At 39.1% G+C, this 14,331-nt stretch overlaps 1 protein-coding gene across 4 annotated transcripts in view; it reads right to left on the bottom strand.

Annotated features, from left to right (window-relative positions):
• Nucleotides 1–14,331, bottom strand: part of grik2 (glutamate receptor, ionotropic, kainate 2) — a 187,545-nt gene that overhangs the window by 24,826 nt on the left and 148,388 nt on the right. For all 4 annotated transcript variants that reach the window (XM_086037437.1, XM_086037439.1, XM_086037441.1 and 1 more), the window contains one exon: nt 12,662–12,887. In XM_086037437.1, coding sequence (XP_085893563.1) covers nt 12,662–12,887 — 226 coding nt within the window. The remainder of the gene's footprint in view (nt 1–12,661; nt 12,888–14,331) is intronic.

The following is a 14,331-nucleotide window of genomic DNA, read 5'->3' as shown; positions in this document are numbered from 1 at the left end:
ACTGGTTTGCAATCTCTTCAATCCTTCTTGCCAACAATTTATCATCATTGGAAAAAATAAAGACAGTAGCTATGATAGCAGGTTAAAACAGGTAAAGTAGTAGAAGTACTGTATAGATGACTGTGGATGCTAGCTCTGTGGTGAATCCTTCTATTTATAAATTCCACCATACAATGTAAATGGATTTCCCTCACCAAGCTGCAAAGGGTCTACTTCACGTTGTAAGTCAGATCTTACAGCCACGCCAGAACATTGAAATCCTAGACTCCCCTTGACCCCCCCAAAGAAATCTCTTGACATTAAAAAGGGAGGCAAATCCATAAACTATCACCATCCCCTATCTTTTAGGTTGCATACAATAAATATAGAATAACCCTGAGATACAAGGCACATAAGAATATCCCTGTCTTGCAAGAGTCCTGAAATCCCTCATCAATAATAATTCCTGTTCCACCGGAACAATTTGTGACCAAAACAGCACCATTATTGCAACATTGGTTAGGCGCAACCAACTTCTGCATTCGGCAAAACAAGACAAAGCCCTTCATATGGCAGGAGACTGGGATGGAGCACCTGCTTTTTTTTATCATCATCTACTCAACATTACAGATTATTATCAAAATATTAATTGGACCCTTTTTGTTAACACATAAATAAAGCAATGGTCAACAACATGGTCATCAAAATGGTTTCAACTTGAGCTCTTTCCTTGTTAATGAGGCAAAAAAGCGCCTTGAAATACTTTCTTCCGTCTGTCTGCACTTTTTGAGAGGAGATTAATTCCCCTGCTCTGCTTTCTTCTGTGTCGGTGTCCTGCAAGTCCTGGCCCTTCTATATCCAAACATACTGTAGGTATAGAAATGCACCACGCTTTCTCAGTCTGATGATCAAAACCAAATGCCCATTGAAATGCCCAATTAAATGGCGCTGGACAAGCCTTGTGAAAAAAAACAAAAAAAACTCCTGGCAGACATTTTCTTGTAATGCAGTGCAGCATGCACAGTATATAAGCTGTGCCAGAAAGATTCCAGCACTGGCGTTACAAGATGTGTTTCAAACCCCTTCAATTTAATTGCCCTGGAGTATATACAGAAGATGTGACCTCAGCTCTATGAAGCCATTGAAATTTATTCTGCATGCTTTTATATAAAAATCCTCTGTTTTAGGTCATCAAGCAGAGAACAGAGTGAGTGATGATGAGATTAATGAGACCAGCCTTGCTAGGTAGAGTTGTCACTCGTGGATATATGAGTATATGACCCAGAGACCAAAGACGAGCGTCTTTATTGGGAGGGTCCGACATCGCAAAGGCTGAAGAAAGTAAACAGTCTAAAGGCCTAGATACACCAGTCCGACGTCAGAGGTCGTGAAGCGTCGTGGCGTCTGATTGCGGCGTCTGATTGGTGTAGTGACCACCGTTGTAGTGTCTTGGGGGCGTTGACGCATGTTGAATCGGCGTTGTGACATTTGAGCGCTCGAAGCATGAACAGGAAGTGACAAATGCGGATAAACAGTGAGAACACCTTTGCTGCCTTAATCTTACAAATACAAGAGCGAGGGTTGACAATGTAAGTATTTCACGATACTGTGTCAAGAACGTTGAGGGTTTACTTCACGTGGGAGTTCATCGTGAGCGAAGAATACAGCTGAATGCATTGTTTACATTTTTATAATCCGCCCCCAGCCAATAGTTTTCTGGTTGGATTTTTCTAACCATGAGAAATAGTGACTACCGCCGCCGATGGCATGGAAGGGTATTACATTTCACACATGCGCAGAAGGTCGTCGCGGTGTATTTTTCCAGCTTGACGTGCCGACAGCCGGCCCAACGCCACAGGGGGCAAGCGTCGGTCACAGTTGGCCAACGTCGGATTGGTCTATCTAGGCCCATGTAAATCCCATGTCAAAATCATGTTGATCACTTTCTTCGATGTGAGGTGCATCATCCACTGAGTCCTTGCCACAGGGTCAAACAATCAACCAGCATGTCAACAAAGAGATTCTGTGGGCGATAATTGTGGTAGGACAATTTGTGGCTCTTTCACTATGACAACTTGCTATCTTACAATTCCCTGAACATCCGACAGTTCCTGACCTGGAAGAAAATTGCCGTGCAAAGGGGCAATGATGGGAAATACCAGACATTTTTGATTCGATATAATAATGATTACTTTTTTTCCTTTTTTCTTTTACTGATTTCAGATACCACTATTTTGATATATCACTGAGAGTTGCGACAAAAGGTGTCCTACATAAGAAAGTCAAATTTGTATATGCCTTTAAAAATCAATAAAATGATCAAAATCAACAAGCTTAAAAAAATTAATCTGAATTTAAAATAAATATTTTGTGTATATGAATGGAATTTTTATCATCCATTTTAAACTTATGTTAGTGTGAATTTGTTTGATTGTCAGGTCTGCCATCATAAGGTCTATGTTATTCAACCTGTTCCTCAGCAAGAGGACACAATATTTGAAACACCCAAAACACTTTTTAAAAACCTCATCACTGTGTAAATGTATATATATATATATATATATATATATATATATATATATATATATATATATATATATATATATATATATACATACAGAGAGAGAGAGATAGAGAGATGATGCATTTATTCATCTTATAGACTGTTTCATCTGTCCATCTCTCCCCAAGGACATTTGCTATCTCTTATTTTAGCATGAACAGACAGTATGTTTCAAAAACATATATCACAATAGTGATGGCGAACATGAATTGCTACCATCACTTTGTTATTCATGGCCATCTTCACTACATAACTTCTACTCAGCCCAGGAGTGCAGTAAGGCAATGTGTGAGAAAAAGAAAAAAATCACTGGCGTCGCCAAACGACAGCCAGCCTTGACACTGTGCCAGATCTGTCAGATCCAAACAAATGGAAAGACCTCAGTTGCGTTATCATGGACATGAACATGCGCAATGTGTCATACAGTCACAACCTGTGATGCACAGTACTAGCCTTCTTATTGACTGTGATATAACCCACACTTGCATAAGTGACATTGAGGAACAATCCAATTATGATGCCCCCTGAAAATCCACAGCACCATAGTTTCTTCATAAATTGTTATTATATTGCAGTATTACTAACAGATCCTCAAAAGAAAACAAAGAACAACAATTTGCATGAGTTCAGTTAACTCTGGCAGGCTACAAAATTACAATTTAGATTGTCAAAGCTAGTGTGAAAGAAAAACACAAACTGCAAACGGTAATGCACGCGTATATGGTTTCATCTTTGGAAAAAAAAAATACATACAGTAAATAATCCCACAACTCCTGGTTCCAACTCTTTGCATCCACACATATCTCTGAACAAAGGAAGAAAACATTCATTCATTATCCCTACCGCTTCTCCTCACAAGGGTCGCGGGAATACTTGAGCGTATTGGAGGCGGGGGACACCCTGAATTGGTTGCCAGCCAATCGCAGGGCACACAGAGACAAACAAACAAACGCACTTACAATCACACCTAGGGGCAATTTAGAGTGTCCAATCAACTTACCATGCATGTTTTTGGAATGTGGGAGGAAACCGGAGTACCCGGAGCAAACCCACGCAGGCACGGGGAGAACATGCAAACTCCACACAGGGAGGCCAGAGCTGGGATCGAACCCACAACCTCTGAGCTGTGAGGCGGACGTGCTAACCAGTCGACCGCCGTGCCGCCCAGAAGAAAACATTTCTCCACAAAAAGCCAACCTTTAAAAATGTTGGTCCCTTCTCATCTGTCTTCTCACTATCACAACATAAGATTGCCAACTTGTGTTATCTTGACCAAGAAATGCAGTACACTAAGGTATTTAAAACCATCTCAATGCCAGGCCAGGTTTCTTGGAAGGGCAGAGTGGCCTTAAAGCCACCCCCAGCAGTTAGTTAGTTAATTATACAATACAATACAATACAATTTTATTTATATAGCGCATTTCATAACAGCTAGGGCTGTAACAAAGCACTTTACAATCCAATAAATAAAAGAAAAACTATAAAAGGCTGTGGTACATGTATTCATAAATATAGACATAAATAGTATATAAAATATAAATAAAATATAAATAAATAACTCTTCCCCAGTTTACTTTTGGCTGAGGACATAACAAAAAAAGTTCCGGTAATGCAGAGAGAGGCATCTTTCTGGTCTTTAATCAAGCATCGTCATCAGTGTAAGGAGCTAAAACAACGTTATTTGTAAAACACGGTACAAATGAGCCACAAACATAGATGTGGATATTCTGAAGCAGAGCTTCCAAAGGAGAATGCATATAGCAGGGATGAGCAACTGGCGGCCTGAAGGCCCCATGTAAGGCTGGCCCCTAGATTAAATGCCAAAATGATACAAATGTTAGAATTCGGAGTAGAATCCATGCTCTGTGCTCTTTTGGTATTTTCGGTGGAGGGGGGCAGCCTCTTCCCAAGTATAGATATAAAAATGTTACTGTTACGATATTGAGCCAGAGGCAATTAGACAGGGCAGAGATGCTGTGTCATTTGAGTCCAGAGAGGAGTCCAGGACAAAGGACCGTATGGGACCTGCCCACCAGACCACTCTGTAGAACATAATGGATGAAACCACAGAGTCATCAAAGTTCATCAAGAGTGTCCCCTGAACCACAAAATCACGCAGATTCCTAAAGGAAGAGATTGCTCTAACCTTTCCAACAGCAAGCGTCTGTATTGTCATTCCTGTCTATTTTGTTTGTTTAAGTGGACACCCAGGCACTTATAAGGTGGGCCTGGGAAGGGCACAAACAAACATTCACACTCCCACCGAGGGACAATTTAGAGTCATCAATTAACCTACTATGCATGTTTTTGGAATGTGGTAGGAAATCGGAGCACCCGGAGGAACGCCATGCAGGTACTGGGAGAACATGCAAACTCCACACAGGAAAGCCGCAGTCAAACCCATGACCTCTGTGAGGCAGATGTGCTAACCCGATGTCCACCATGATCCACACTTATAAAAACATAATATTCAAAACTGATGGGTTGAAATGGAGAGACAGTCGAGGGACAAAGGGTAGAGTGAGAGACAAAACAGGAAAGATTTAAGGGGTGGAGGACCAGTGGAGGGGTGAGAGAACAATGATGACAGCCACAACTACAATGCTGGTCCGCTTCCAACACCCGGCCTCAGCAACACTAATAAGTACAAAATAAGAAGGTGTGATGGCAGGGAGATTCAACCCCTTGAGAGAAAGAGATACACATCTTGGATGGGTGGATTAAAGTGGTATATCATCAATCACATCCTGTGTGTGAGTGTTGTTTTTTTTGTTGGCCATAAAGATGAAACTATGAAAATGTCATTTTACCATTACGATGATGAAAATTATTACGATTATGAGTATATCAAAACAAAACAGAACATACAGCTCCATGTCCTCAAAGCTTTGCAATCACTTTGTACATAAAAACACCTTTTTCGCACATTATAAATTCTTAAGAACATCCCAAATTAAATGTCATGTATGCAAGAACCTGAAAACAGTAATAGTGTTAGATAAATTAAAAGATATGATTGCTTTGCTTTGCACATTGTATGGGAGAAGCTGAATGACAGCTACGACTGAAATAGCGATGGGCGGATTGATTCCGTGATATCAATGCTTGCGAATATTCTTATTTGTCCAGGTAATTTTATTGTAAAACCATTGAATTGATCGAAACTGGATTATTTCTGTATCCATCATTGACGTATCTCTCATTTCATTGTTTTGAATGTAATGGTGGCTAGTCTGAAGTTCACTGTTTCACGTAAGCTTATCCTTCATTAAAAAAGTACAATTTGTTATCACTAATACATTCTGAACAAAACTTTGAAATTGTTAGGCAGTTTTTGTCATGTGTTTGATGGGGAGTGAAAAAAAAATCACACAAATTGTCAAAAAAGTAATTGTATCGAATCAAAATGGTCTGATATCAACTACTCTGAGATGCTAAATATGCATGTAAAATGGTAATACCATGCCCTTTAAAAAATGCAAATTATGTCATTGCAAATATAGGGACATCAATCAACAAAGCATTAGTATGTTTTTGTTTTAGCTAAATACTACTCTAATCATGCATTTGCCATTATATGCATTAACAAAAAGATTAGGTGGTGAAAGTATACAAAGTAAACACACTTTTAGAAAGTACATGTCAAACAGCTGGGAGGTAAAAGTGTATCCATTAGACAAGTGAGAAGGTTGTCATGGGAACTGGCAGCTGTGGCTCCAGCAAGGCCCAAGTATTAATGCAGTTTGACACCAACACCGTTCAAGTCAATGAGATATATGCTAAAAGGCCAGGCTATATGGGAATACGGTTCGCAGATGGTAAAGCCGACTAAAAGGGTAGGATTAGCAATTTAAATACCTTGTTCTTTCTGCATGTGAACGAGCCACCAGAGAGTATTAATGTTAGCACCTTTCGTTTCTACATCACACATGCTGGCCCATAGAGAAAGTGTTTGGAAGCCTTCATTCACTTTGCTCACATTCCTCTCACTCGCATACGTTTTTCTTTCTATGACACACATGGTGACACTCAGCATACTGCTAATAGGACACTAATATTGTTGCATTAAAAAAAAAATCTTCAAATCTTTTTTTTTAGGGCTGTCAAAGTTAAAGCATTAACTATGGAGATTAAATTTTACAACGCATAAAAAAAAATAACTCTGTTTTATTTACTTCCTGTGACAGCTGACCTCTGCTCACTTTGCAGCCAAACTTAGAGGAGAGTCACTGTCGCAATGACAAACCTTTATGTAGTTTTACTTTAAAAATTTGCTTGACGGCAAATTGGAGAAATCCAAAATGATCTGCGCTCTTTGCAAAGCCAAATTCAAATACCATAATTAGTTGTACATCTTTGGTTCAAGAGTTGTATTTTACAGGAAAAGAATTGTATTCAAGGATCAAAGAGAGCTATTAGAACAATCTTTGCATCAAAATATACTTTACATTTTTTTCACATTAGTTCCAAGATTTTACTAAAGTAAATATAATTTCCAAGCTTTGAAAAAAAAATGTAATTGAAAAATATAATTAATCGCGATTAATTATGGATTTCTTTTAATTTAGTTTATTTTAATTTTTAAATTAGTGTAAAAAATGTAATCGCTTGACAGCACAAATTTTTTATATAGTCCAACTCACAACTGAATTGATTTTTCTATACATATACACAGGTAGTGTAGTGAGCTAGTCTTCAACCTATTCTACATCAAATGCATCTTCACTACACTGAAGCTAGCTACCAGAGAGAGGTAGCCACAATAAAATTAGAAAAGTGGCTAAACTATTTTAAAGCTATGTCAGTTGGGTGGAGTTTCTAAAAGAAAAATAACAATTTCAAATTTTGTAATTGTACTCTTAAGGTATAAATGGACACTTTTACTTCTGCAATCTTTGGATAATCACGCTTCTGCAGTTGATGTGGCGGAGTAATGCAATATACTCAACGGATATTGCATTACAGTTGCAGATGTGGTCACCATTTAGTTGAATAGATCACAATGACCTGACCTGATCCAATGACAGGACCACAGTGTAAATGTTATATTGACATGGAGGTGACAAAAAAATATATAAATCTTGGTTTAATCTCGGGAGAGGCGGGACATCTCTGATTGTTGGTTGGATGAGAGTGTACGTAGATGTATTTTCCCAAGTTACAAACCAAATATGTGTTGCTGTATTTTTGAGTCCTTGGCAAGGCTTGAAGATATTTTATTTGAGGTTTAGAAGGGCCTTTCAACTCCTCTCTGAGCCATCACCTAATCGTGGTGGATGAGTTTGATCCAAGGAACTATGTATTTCTGTGGCTTTATCCTCCTGGCACGGTCACCCTGGTCAAAAAGGTCCTACGTGAGGGACCATACGAAGCACAGATCAAAAACCTCCTATGAAGATTACTAGCTTTTTGTAAAATCTTTACTCCCTCGAGCAAGAATGGGAAAGAATTCCACCTATTAAGCTTCAACAGTTAGTGTCCTCAATTACCAAAAGCTTATTGAGTGCTGTTTAATAGAAAGGTGACATAACACTGTGGTAAACATGCTACCCGTCCAAATTTTGGGGAATTTGTTGCTGGCAATCGAATTCAAAATAAATTTAAAAAAAAACTAACTCACAAAATAACGTTCATCAATCTGATTACTATTGTGTTTGTCGAATACGACTTAAGCAGCAAAATCCACCCATTCTCATCCATTTCAGGGGGCGGCCATTTTGCCATTTGCTGTCAACTGAAAATAACATCACAGTTGTCCAAGGCTCAGGTAACAATCAATCACGACTCAACTGTTTTCTGAATTTTTTCATTTGACATTTGCAAGCTGAGTATATCATGTGCAGTTTAATGGTTATAATAGTTTGGGAATTTTCATTATAGTTAATTTTTATTTTGTTTTGTGTTCAGTTTTTTGTAATTAATTAACTTTTATTTATGTTATAATTTGTTTCAAAAATACTTTGTTTTAGTTTCATTAATTTGTTTTAATTTACATATTTTTTTAAATTTTGTGATTCCTAGTGCGCAAGATTTAAAAAAATATTAAAGTGTGTAGTAAAATTCAACAAAATTTTACAGTTATTTTAGAATTTTTAAATATGTTTGGCTCATTTCTTAAAACAGAAATGACATTCTCACACGTGGACAAATCCCAGTTTTAGTTGATTAGCAGTCTAATGGTTGTTCTCTATAAAATATGTCAGCATGATTTCACTGTGTAAGTCATCAATATATACGCCATAGTCTGTTCAATTGCCAACATTAGTCAAGAACATAATACCATGAACACCATAAATATATTCTTTGGAACATTTGATAAATTCATGACAGTAATTGACATTCAGGTGAAATTAGAACTTGACTAACGAAGGAGGAGTTTCCCACATGTCAGATGACCAATCCATTTGTTTATAGTTAGCTGACAGGTGTTGTGAATTGTGATTGTGAATGCTGCCAAACATGTACGTATATACAGTATAGAGCTTGGCCAGGCCCAGTGCTATTTGCAGTATGAACACGGAGGTACCTCGCCAAATAAATGAACAAGGGCAATTTCTTGGTCTTGGAAGTGGAATAGAAGGAGGAGGAAGAAGAAAGGGAGGAGGAGGAGGAGTGAGGATGTGTGTTGGTGGAATAGGGGGAAGAGGCTAAGGAGCACGAAGACACCATGCTGTCCCGGATGAAATTCTGGCCTCAATTATACACCATGTTGTCAACCATCACCTAACAATGGCAGAGGCAGGTCACCAAGTGCATCTTAATGTGCCTTGCTCTACAGTTTCCTCCATCATCCAAACCTTTTGCAGGGAAAACAGGTATGTAGTCAATGGTTTAGTTATTAATGGACTTACAGAATTGTATAGGACAAGTTACTGTATCAAGTACTTAACATATACTGGAAAGCAAGATGTACAATATAAACTATTAATTGTGTGTTGGTCTGTGTGGGTAAGCCTGCAGTACTGGTACATCTTACCTCAATGTGATGTTACAGTATGATACTATAAAAAGACAAAGGAAATCAACTGGAATTATGTGATGTTAAAGTATGATATTATAAAAAAGAAAAAAAAATCAATTGGAACTATTGATACCATTTAGGGTAGTATTCTAGTCATTGTGCAGTGATGCATTACTATTTTTAAACAAAACATCAATGCAATTACATTGGTAACTAATTCTTTAACAAATACATAAGGCATACATTACAAATTGTCATACAGTGTTGTCCTTTGATTTCTAGGATTGGACAACAACCTTACATGGGTGGCAGAGGAAAACTTACCAATAAACAACAAGAGCATGAGATCTATAACATGGTGATTGCAAGTCATGCTATCACATTGAGGTAGCTCCGTAATGTAATCCTTCAAGAAAATGCCATATTCCAAAATGTCAACTCCATTAACATCTTCACAATACGCCGGGTATTAAAGAAGCATCATTTGAACGTGAAGCAGATTTACAGGAGAACATTCGAGAGGAACACTGAAACACATTAAAAGAGCTGCGATACCAATGCCGGTCCGTTTATCGCTATCCGCCTGCAGCCTGGCGACCCTTCCGCCATCCGTCTATCCGACTTTTTGTCAAGTTGGGTGAAATAGTAAAATAGTAATCGCCTATCGGTCGGTCCGTCTATCATTTTAAACGCGCTTCCGTTAGTGCTTCCGTCGAGCAACTTCTAGCTGCACGCTCAGTCATTTTGTTCCTATTACTTTCTCTTTAGTGCTTCTTTAACCTTTTCATGCACAGTGGTCACTACAGTGGACAGCTATTTAAAAGTTGCTTTCTCCTAAGTGCATGAAAGGGTTAATTTATTAGCGGGTTCTGTTTACTTCAACTTGCAAACAAAAGTTATAAGGAAAAGATGGACTCTGATTGGCTACAGTTGCACACATTTCCGCCGGTTCTGATGGAGTAAATATGCCCACAGCTCGCAGCTGATCATGTAATATCACGATTCTCAATCATATAATCATCCAGATCTACTTATTGTGGAAGGTAATCAACAAAGTGGGGGGTTGGCTGATGCTCCGCAAAAAAACTGCAAAAAAAAAAAAAAAAATATATATATATATATATATATATATATATATATATATATATATATATATATATATATATATATATATATATATATATATATTGTCATACCAACACACATTTCCATGATATAGTACGAAATATGATACCCGAGGTCCCAGGTCAGCTGACTTAGTCCCAAGACCTATGAAAAAAATTATGATAATATAAATACGATAACAAAAACAACAAAAATGATTCACGGTTTGAACATGTACAAAGTTACAAATGCAGCAAAGACTTAGATGTAGCAGAATGAAAATTCAAGAGACTTGAATTGGATAGTTACATGGTAATTTCGTACTTGACAAAAGAATAGTGCTCAAAAATTCGTATTCCACATACAGGGAGGAATAAGCATGGGGGAGCTGGATATTGGGGCTACAGAGCACTGTTTGATTTAAACATTCTAACAGCTTGGGGGTATAAGCTGTTTTTAGCCTGATGGTCCTGCTCTGGATGTTCCATAGAGCTCCTGCCTGAGGGATAGGGGATGGAGGAGGTGTGTGCGGGGTGGTTTGGGACCTTGATGATGCAGAGAGCCCGCTTTCTGCCCCGATGAGAGCCAGTCTGCAGGGTAATGGAATAGCAGTCAGTGTTGTGGATCCTGACAGTCTGTGGTCTGTTGGTCAGGAATTCCAGGACCCGGTTCCCCAGTGCTGGGCTCAGCCCAAGAATGTTCAACTTTGCAACAGGATCTGTGTAATGCTGATGTTGAAGGCGGGGGAGAAATCCAAGAAGGGCAGGCATACATGAGAATTCTTGCTTTCCAGGATGGTGAGGGCTGTGGCGTCCACTATGAGATGGCATCATTAGTGGAGCGGTTCTTCCTGTAGTGATACAGTGTAAGGGTCCACATTGACATCGATGAAGTTTTTGATCTGTGCCTTCTCAAAGCACTTCATGACTATTGGAGTGAGGGCCGCTGGCAAATAGTCATTCAGACCTGTCAATGTGGAGGTCTTGGGTATGAGGATGATGGAGGCAGTCTTTAGGTATGTTGGGACGGAAGCTAGCCGGAGTGAGGTATTAAAAATGTCTGTTGGCACCTCGGTCAGCTGGTGGGCATAGTACCCGCCCTGGGATATTGTCAGGGCCTGCAGTTTTATGGGGGTTAATCCTTGGCAGGGTTCTCCTCACATCTGATGGGTTGTAATGAGGAGAGTGTTGGTGTGAGTCTGGTGATGAGGGTATTATTGTTGGTGTCAAATGGTTGACTATGCATTCAGCCAGGGCTTCCGGTTGATAGCGATGGTCATGGTGGTGGAGACATCCTCAGCACATTTTGAGATGAAGCCCAGGATGGATGAAGTGTATTCCTCCAGGTTCACTTCTCCTTCCTGACATTTGCCAGTTTGTCTTGAAGCACAGAGGCAGTATCTCTGGATCATACAGTGACACTCCTGACTGTGGGCTTGGACCGTTTCCCCATAGTTTTGCATGCTGGGTCCATTTTATTGTCGGTGGCTTGTTTGCCTCTAGCTAAGCGAGCCAAGCTGCCCTCTTGCCTCGATTTTGTTTACATGAGCAGCACTTCCTTCACATCTCCTCGCGTTGTGTATTACTGTGTGGTTATAAGAAGCTACAGTCTGAGTGCACTTTTCATCATAGATGAGATAGTTGTCATTGAACTTTCTTTAAATTGGTGTAGTTTATCTGAACTAAACTTCACACGCACGCGTAACTGGCAATGAGATGGCACTAAAGTCGATTTCTAAGTCATTGTACAAATTCTTAATCCGGGGAACTCAAGAAACCGCTGGGCGCTGCCATTTTTCTTTATTTCATACGGGACCATATTTTTTAATTTTGAGTCACAGACAAGGAATGTCTGGAAAGCTCACCAAGAAATGATGGTTCAGTGTGTACACAGTTGTAAATCACTCAAAGTAAGCATATGTCAGTACCATTCTTGTGTTTAACATTACATTGTATTTAGTGAAAAATAGAATATTACAGCTGCAAAAAAGCATCGTAGCAACAGTGTTAATATGCATATAAAAAACAATAAACTTAAAGAAGGTATATACATACCGATTGGACTCCCAACCCCATAGGCTTGTGAGTCAATAAGGCCTCCAATCTGGGTGAGGTTGCAGTTGCGTTGTGTGGCAAACTCAATGCTTGTTGACTCCATGAGGAAAGCATAATCTGACGTGAGTACTCTGTGAATGCCCTCTTCAACATTCTTCACCATCACAGAATACCGCCGACTGCTCATGAATTCCCACATTTTATCATAAGTGGAGATCTTGGTTTTCTGTGAGGAGACACAATTACATTGTGAAAATAAATAGACAAAAACGTTTATGTCGTCTTTATAAGGCAATGTACCGTATTTGGTAACTTGTGTGGAAATAAACACCACTCGTCTCACTACATAGGGCAGTAGAACCATATAGATTCCCCCATGACATTCTTCGCATCCATGCTGTAAGTGTATACTGTTCAACCATCTTCAAAGACAGTAAGGTATTTTCAACACTTAAGATTGGACAATAATTTGTAAACACAGTGAATGGCAGTGAATATACAACAGTAATTCAATAAGAACTTTGAGCCTTTTGACTGTGTATGCCAGTCTCGTGTGGAGCAGTCTCTTAACAGCAAGCAGCCCAACTACACTTCAGCTAGATATTGATACTAATTGCTCCAGATGCCGTGTCATTACCGGTAGTTGGTGAATGAGGTGACAATGTAAAAGCACTTTGAGTACCTTGAAGGCAGAAAAGCTCTATCTAAGACAGCCCATATACCATAGAATATGTAGCTCTTGGATCGGAAGGTGTGATAGTTGTTCAGCTCCTGTAATTTGCAGTTAGGAGCTACACCAGTTTAGGCATAAGCAGTGTGCTTCAAATTGTATACCTGCTATCCTACAGAATGAATACAAAGGAACAGTACTTTTTGAGGTGCAGAATTGAAGGCAGTTTTGAAGCCATTTGAAACCTAATTAAGTCACATCGTCAAGGTCCCGCCCGCCATTATTGTGTGTAATGACTTTTTGTGGCTGGTCGATATTTTAGATCAACTGGGTGATTTGTGGAGTGCCTTTCAGAATCTTTTGGAGCCACCCTTGACAAATCAGGCGATTGCGCATGCAAGCTTCTGACTGCTGATAAGAAGAAAGCAGTGGTGATGAATACATGGACAGACAGATAACTCCAGGCAGACAGCAGAGGTGCATCACCACTTATGTATACCCAAACACTACAACAGATTTGCAATGTTGGGAAAGGAAATGGAAAGATAACAAACAAGCTCAAAATTTACATTGTAATTCTACAGAATACAAGTGATTCTGAGCTTTGACAAACTGAATTGAGATACTATTACTTAGATACACAAAACTATCTTTCTGTTTGACCTTTAAATTACATAATTGCTCAAGTATTCCTGATGAATTAAAGTATCCTGTCACCAATCATCAGTAAATAAAGTGTTGCTCCTTGACTTACACCAAGCCACAGATCAGACATCCTTAAAGCTGGTTGAAACAAAACATTTTCACACTGCAATGATGTCAAATCCCCTGTGAATGCATTCATATACACTTAGTCCTCAGAATAAATTAGTTAAGACAACATCCATCCTTTTTCCTCATACCGAAATAAGTTATCCATTAAGTTAGTATTGAACCGAGCTGGGCATTTTACTAAAATTGCAGCCGGGGTACCCGTCCGCCGTCCGTCCAGCCGGACCAA

The sequence above is a fragment of the Filicampus tigris genome, chromosome 8 (genome assembly GCF_054856515.1).
Source record: "Filicampus tigris isolate MCC_2025a chromosome 8, RoL_Ftig_1.0, whole genome shotgun sequence".
In the NCBI taxonomy this organism is placed as follows: domain Eukaryota; kingdom Metazoa; phylum Chordata; class Actinopteri; order Syngnathiformes; family Syngnathidae; genus Filicampus; species Filicampus tigris.
This window is presented reverse-complemented; position numbering and strand designations above follow the sequence as displayed.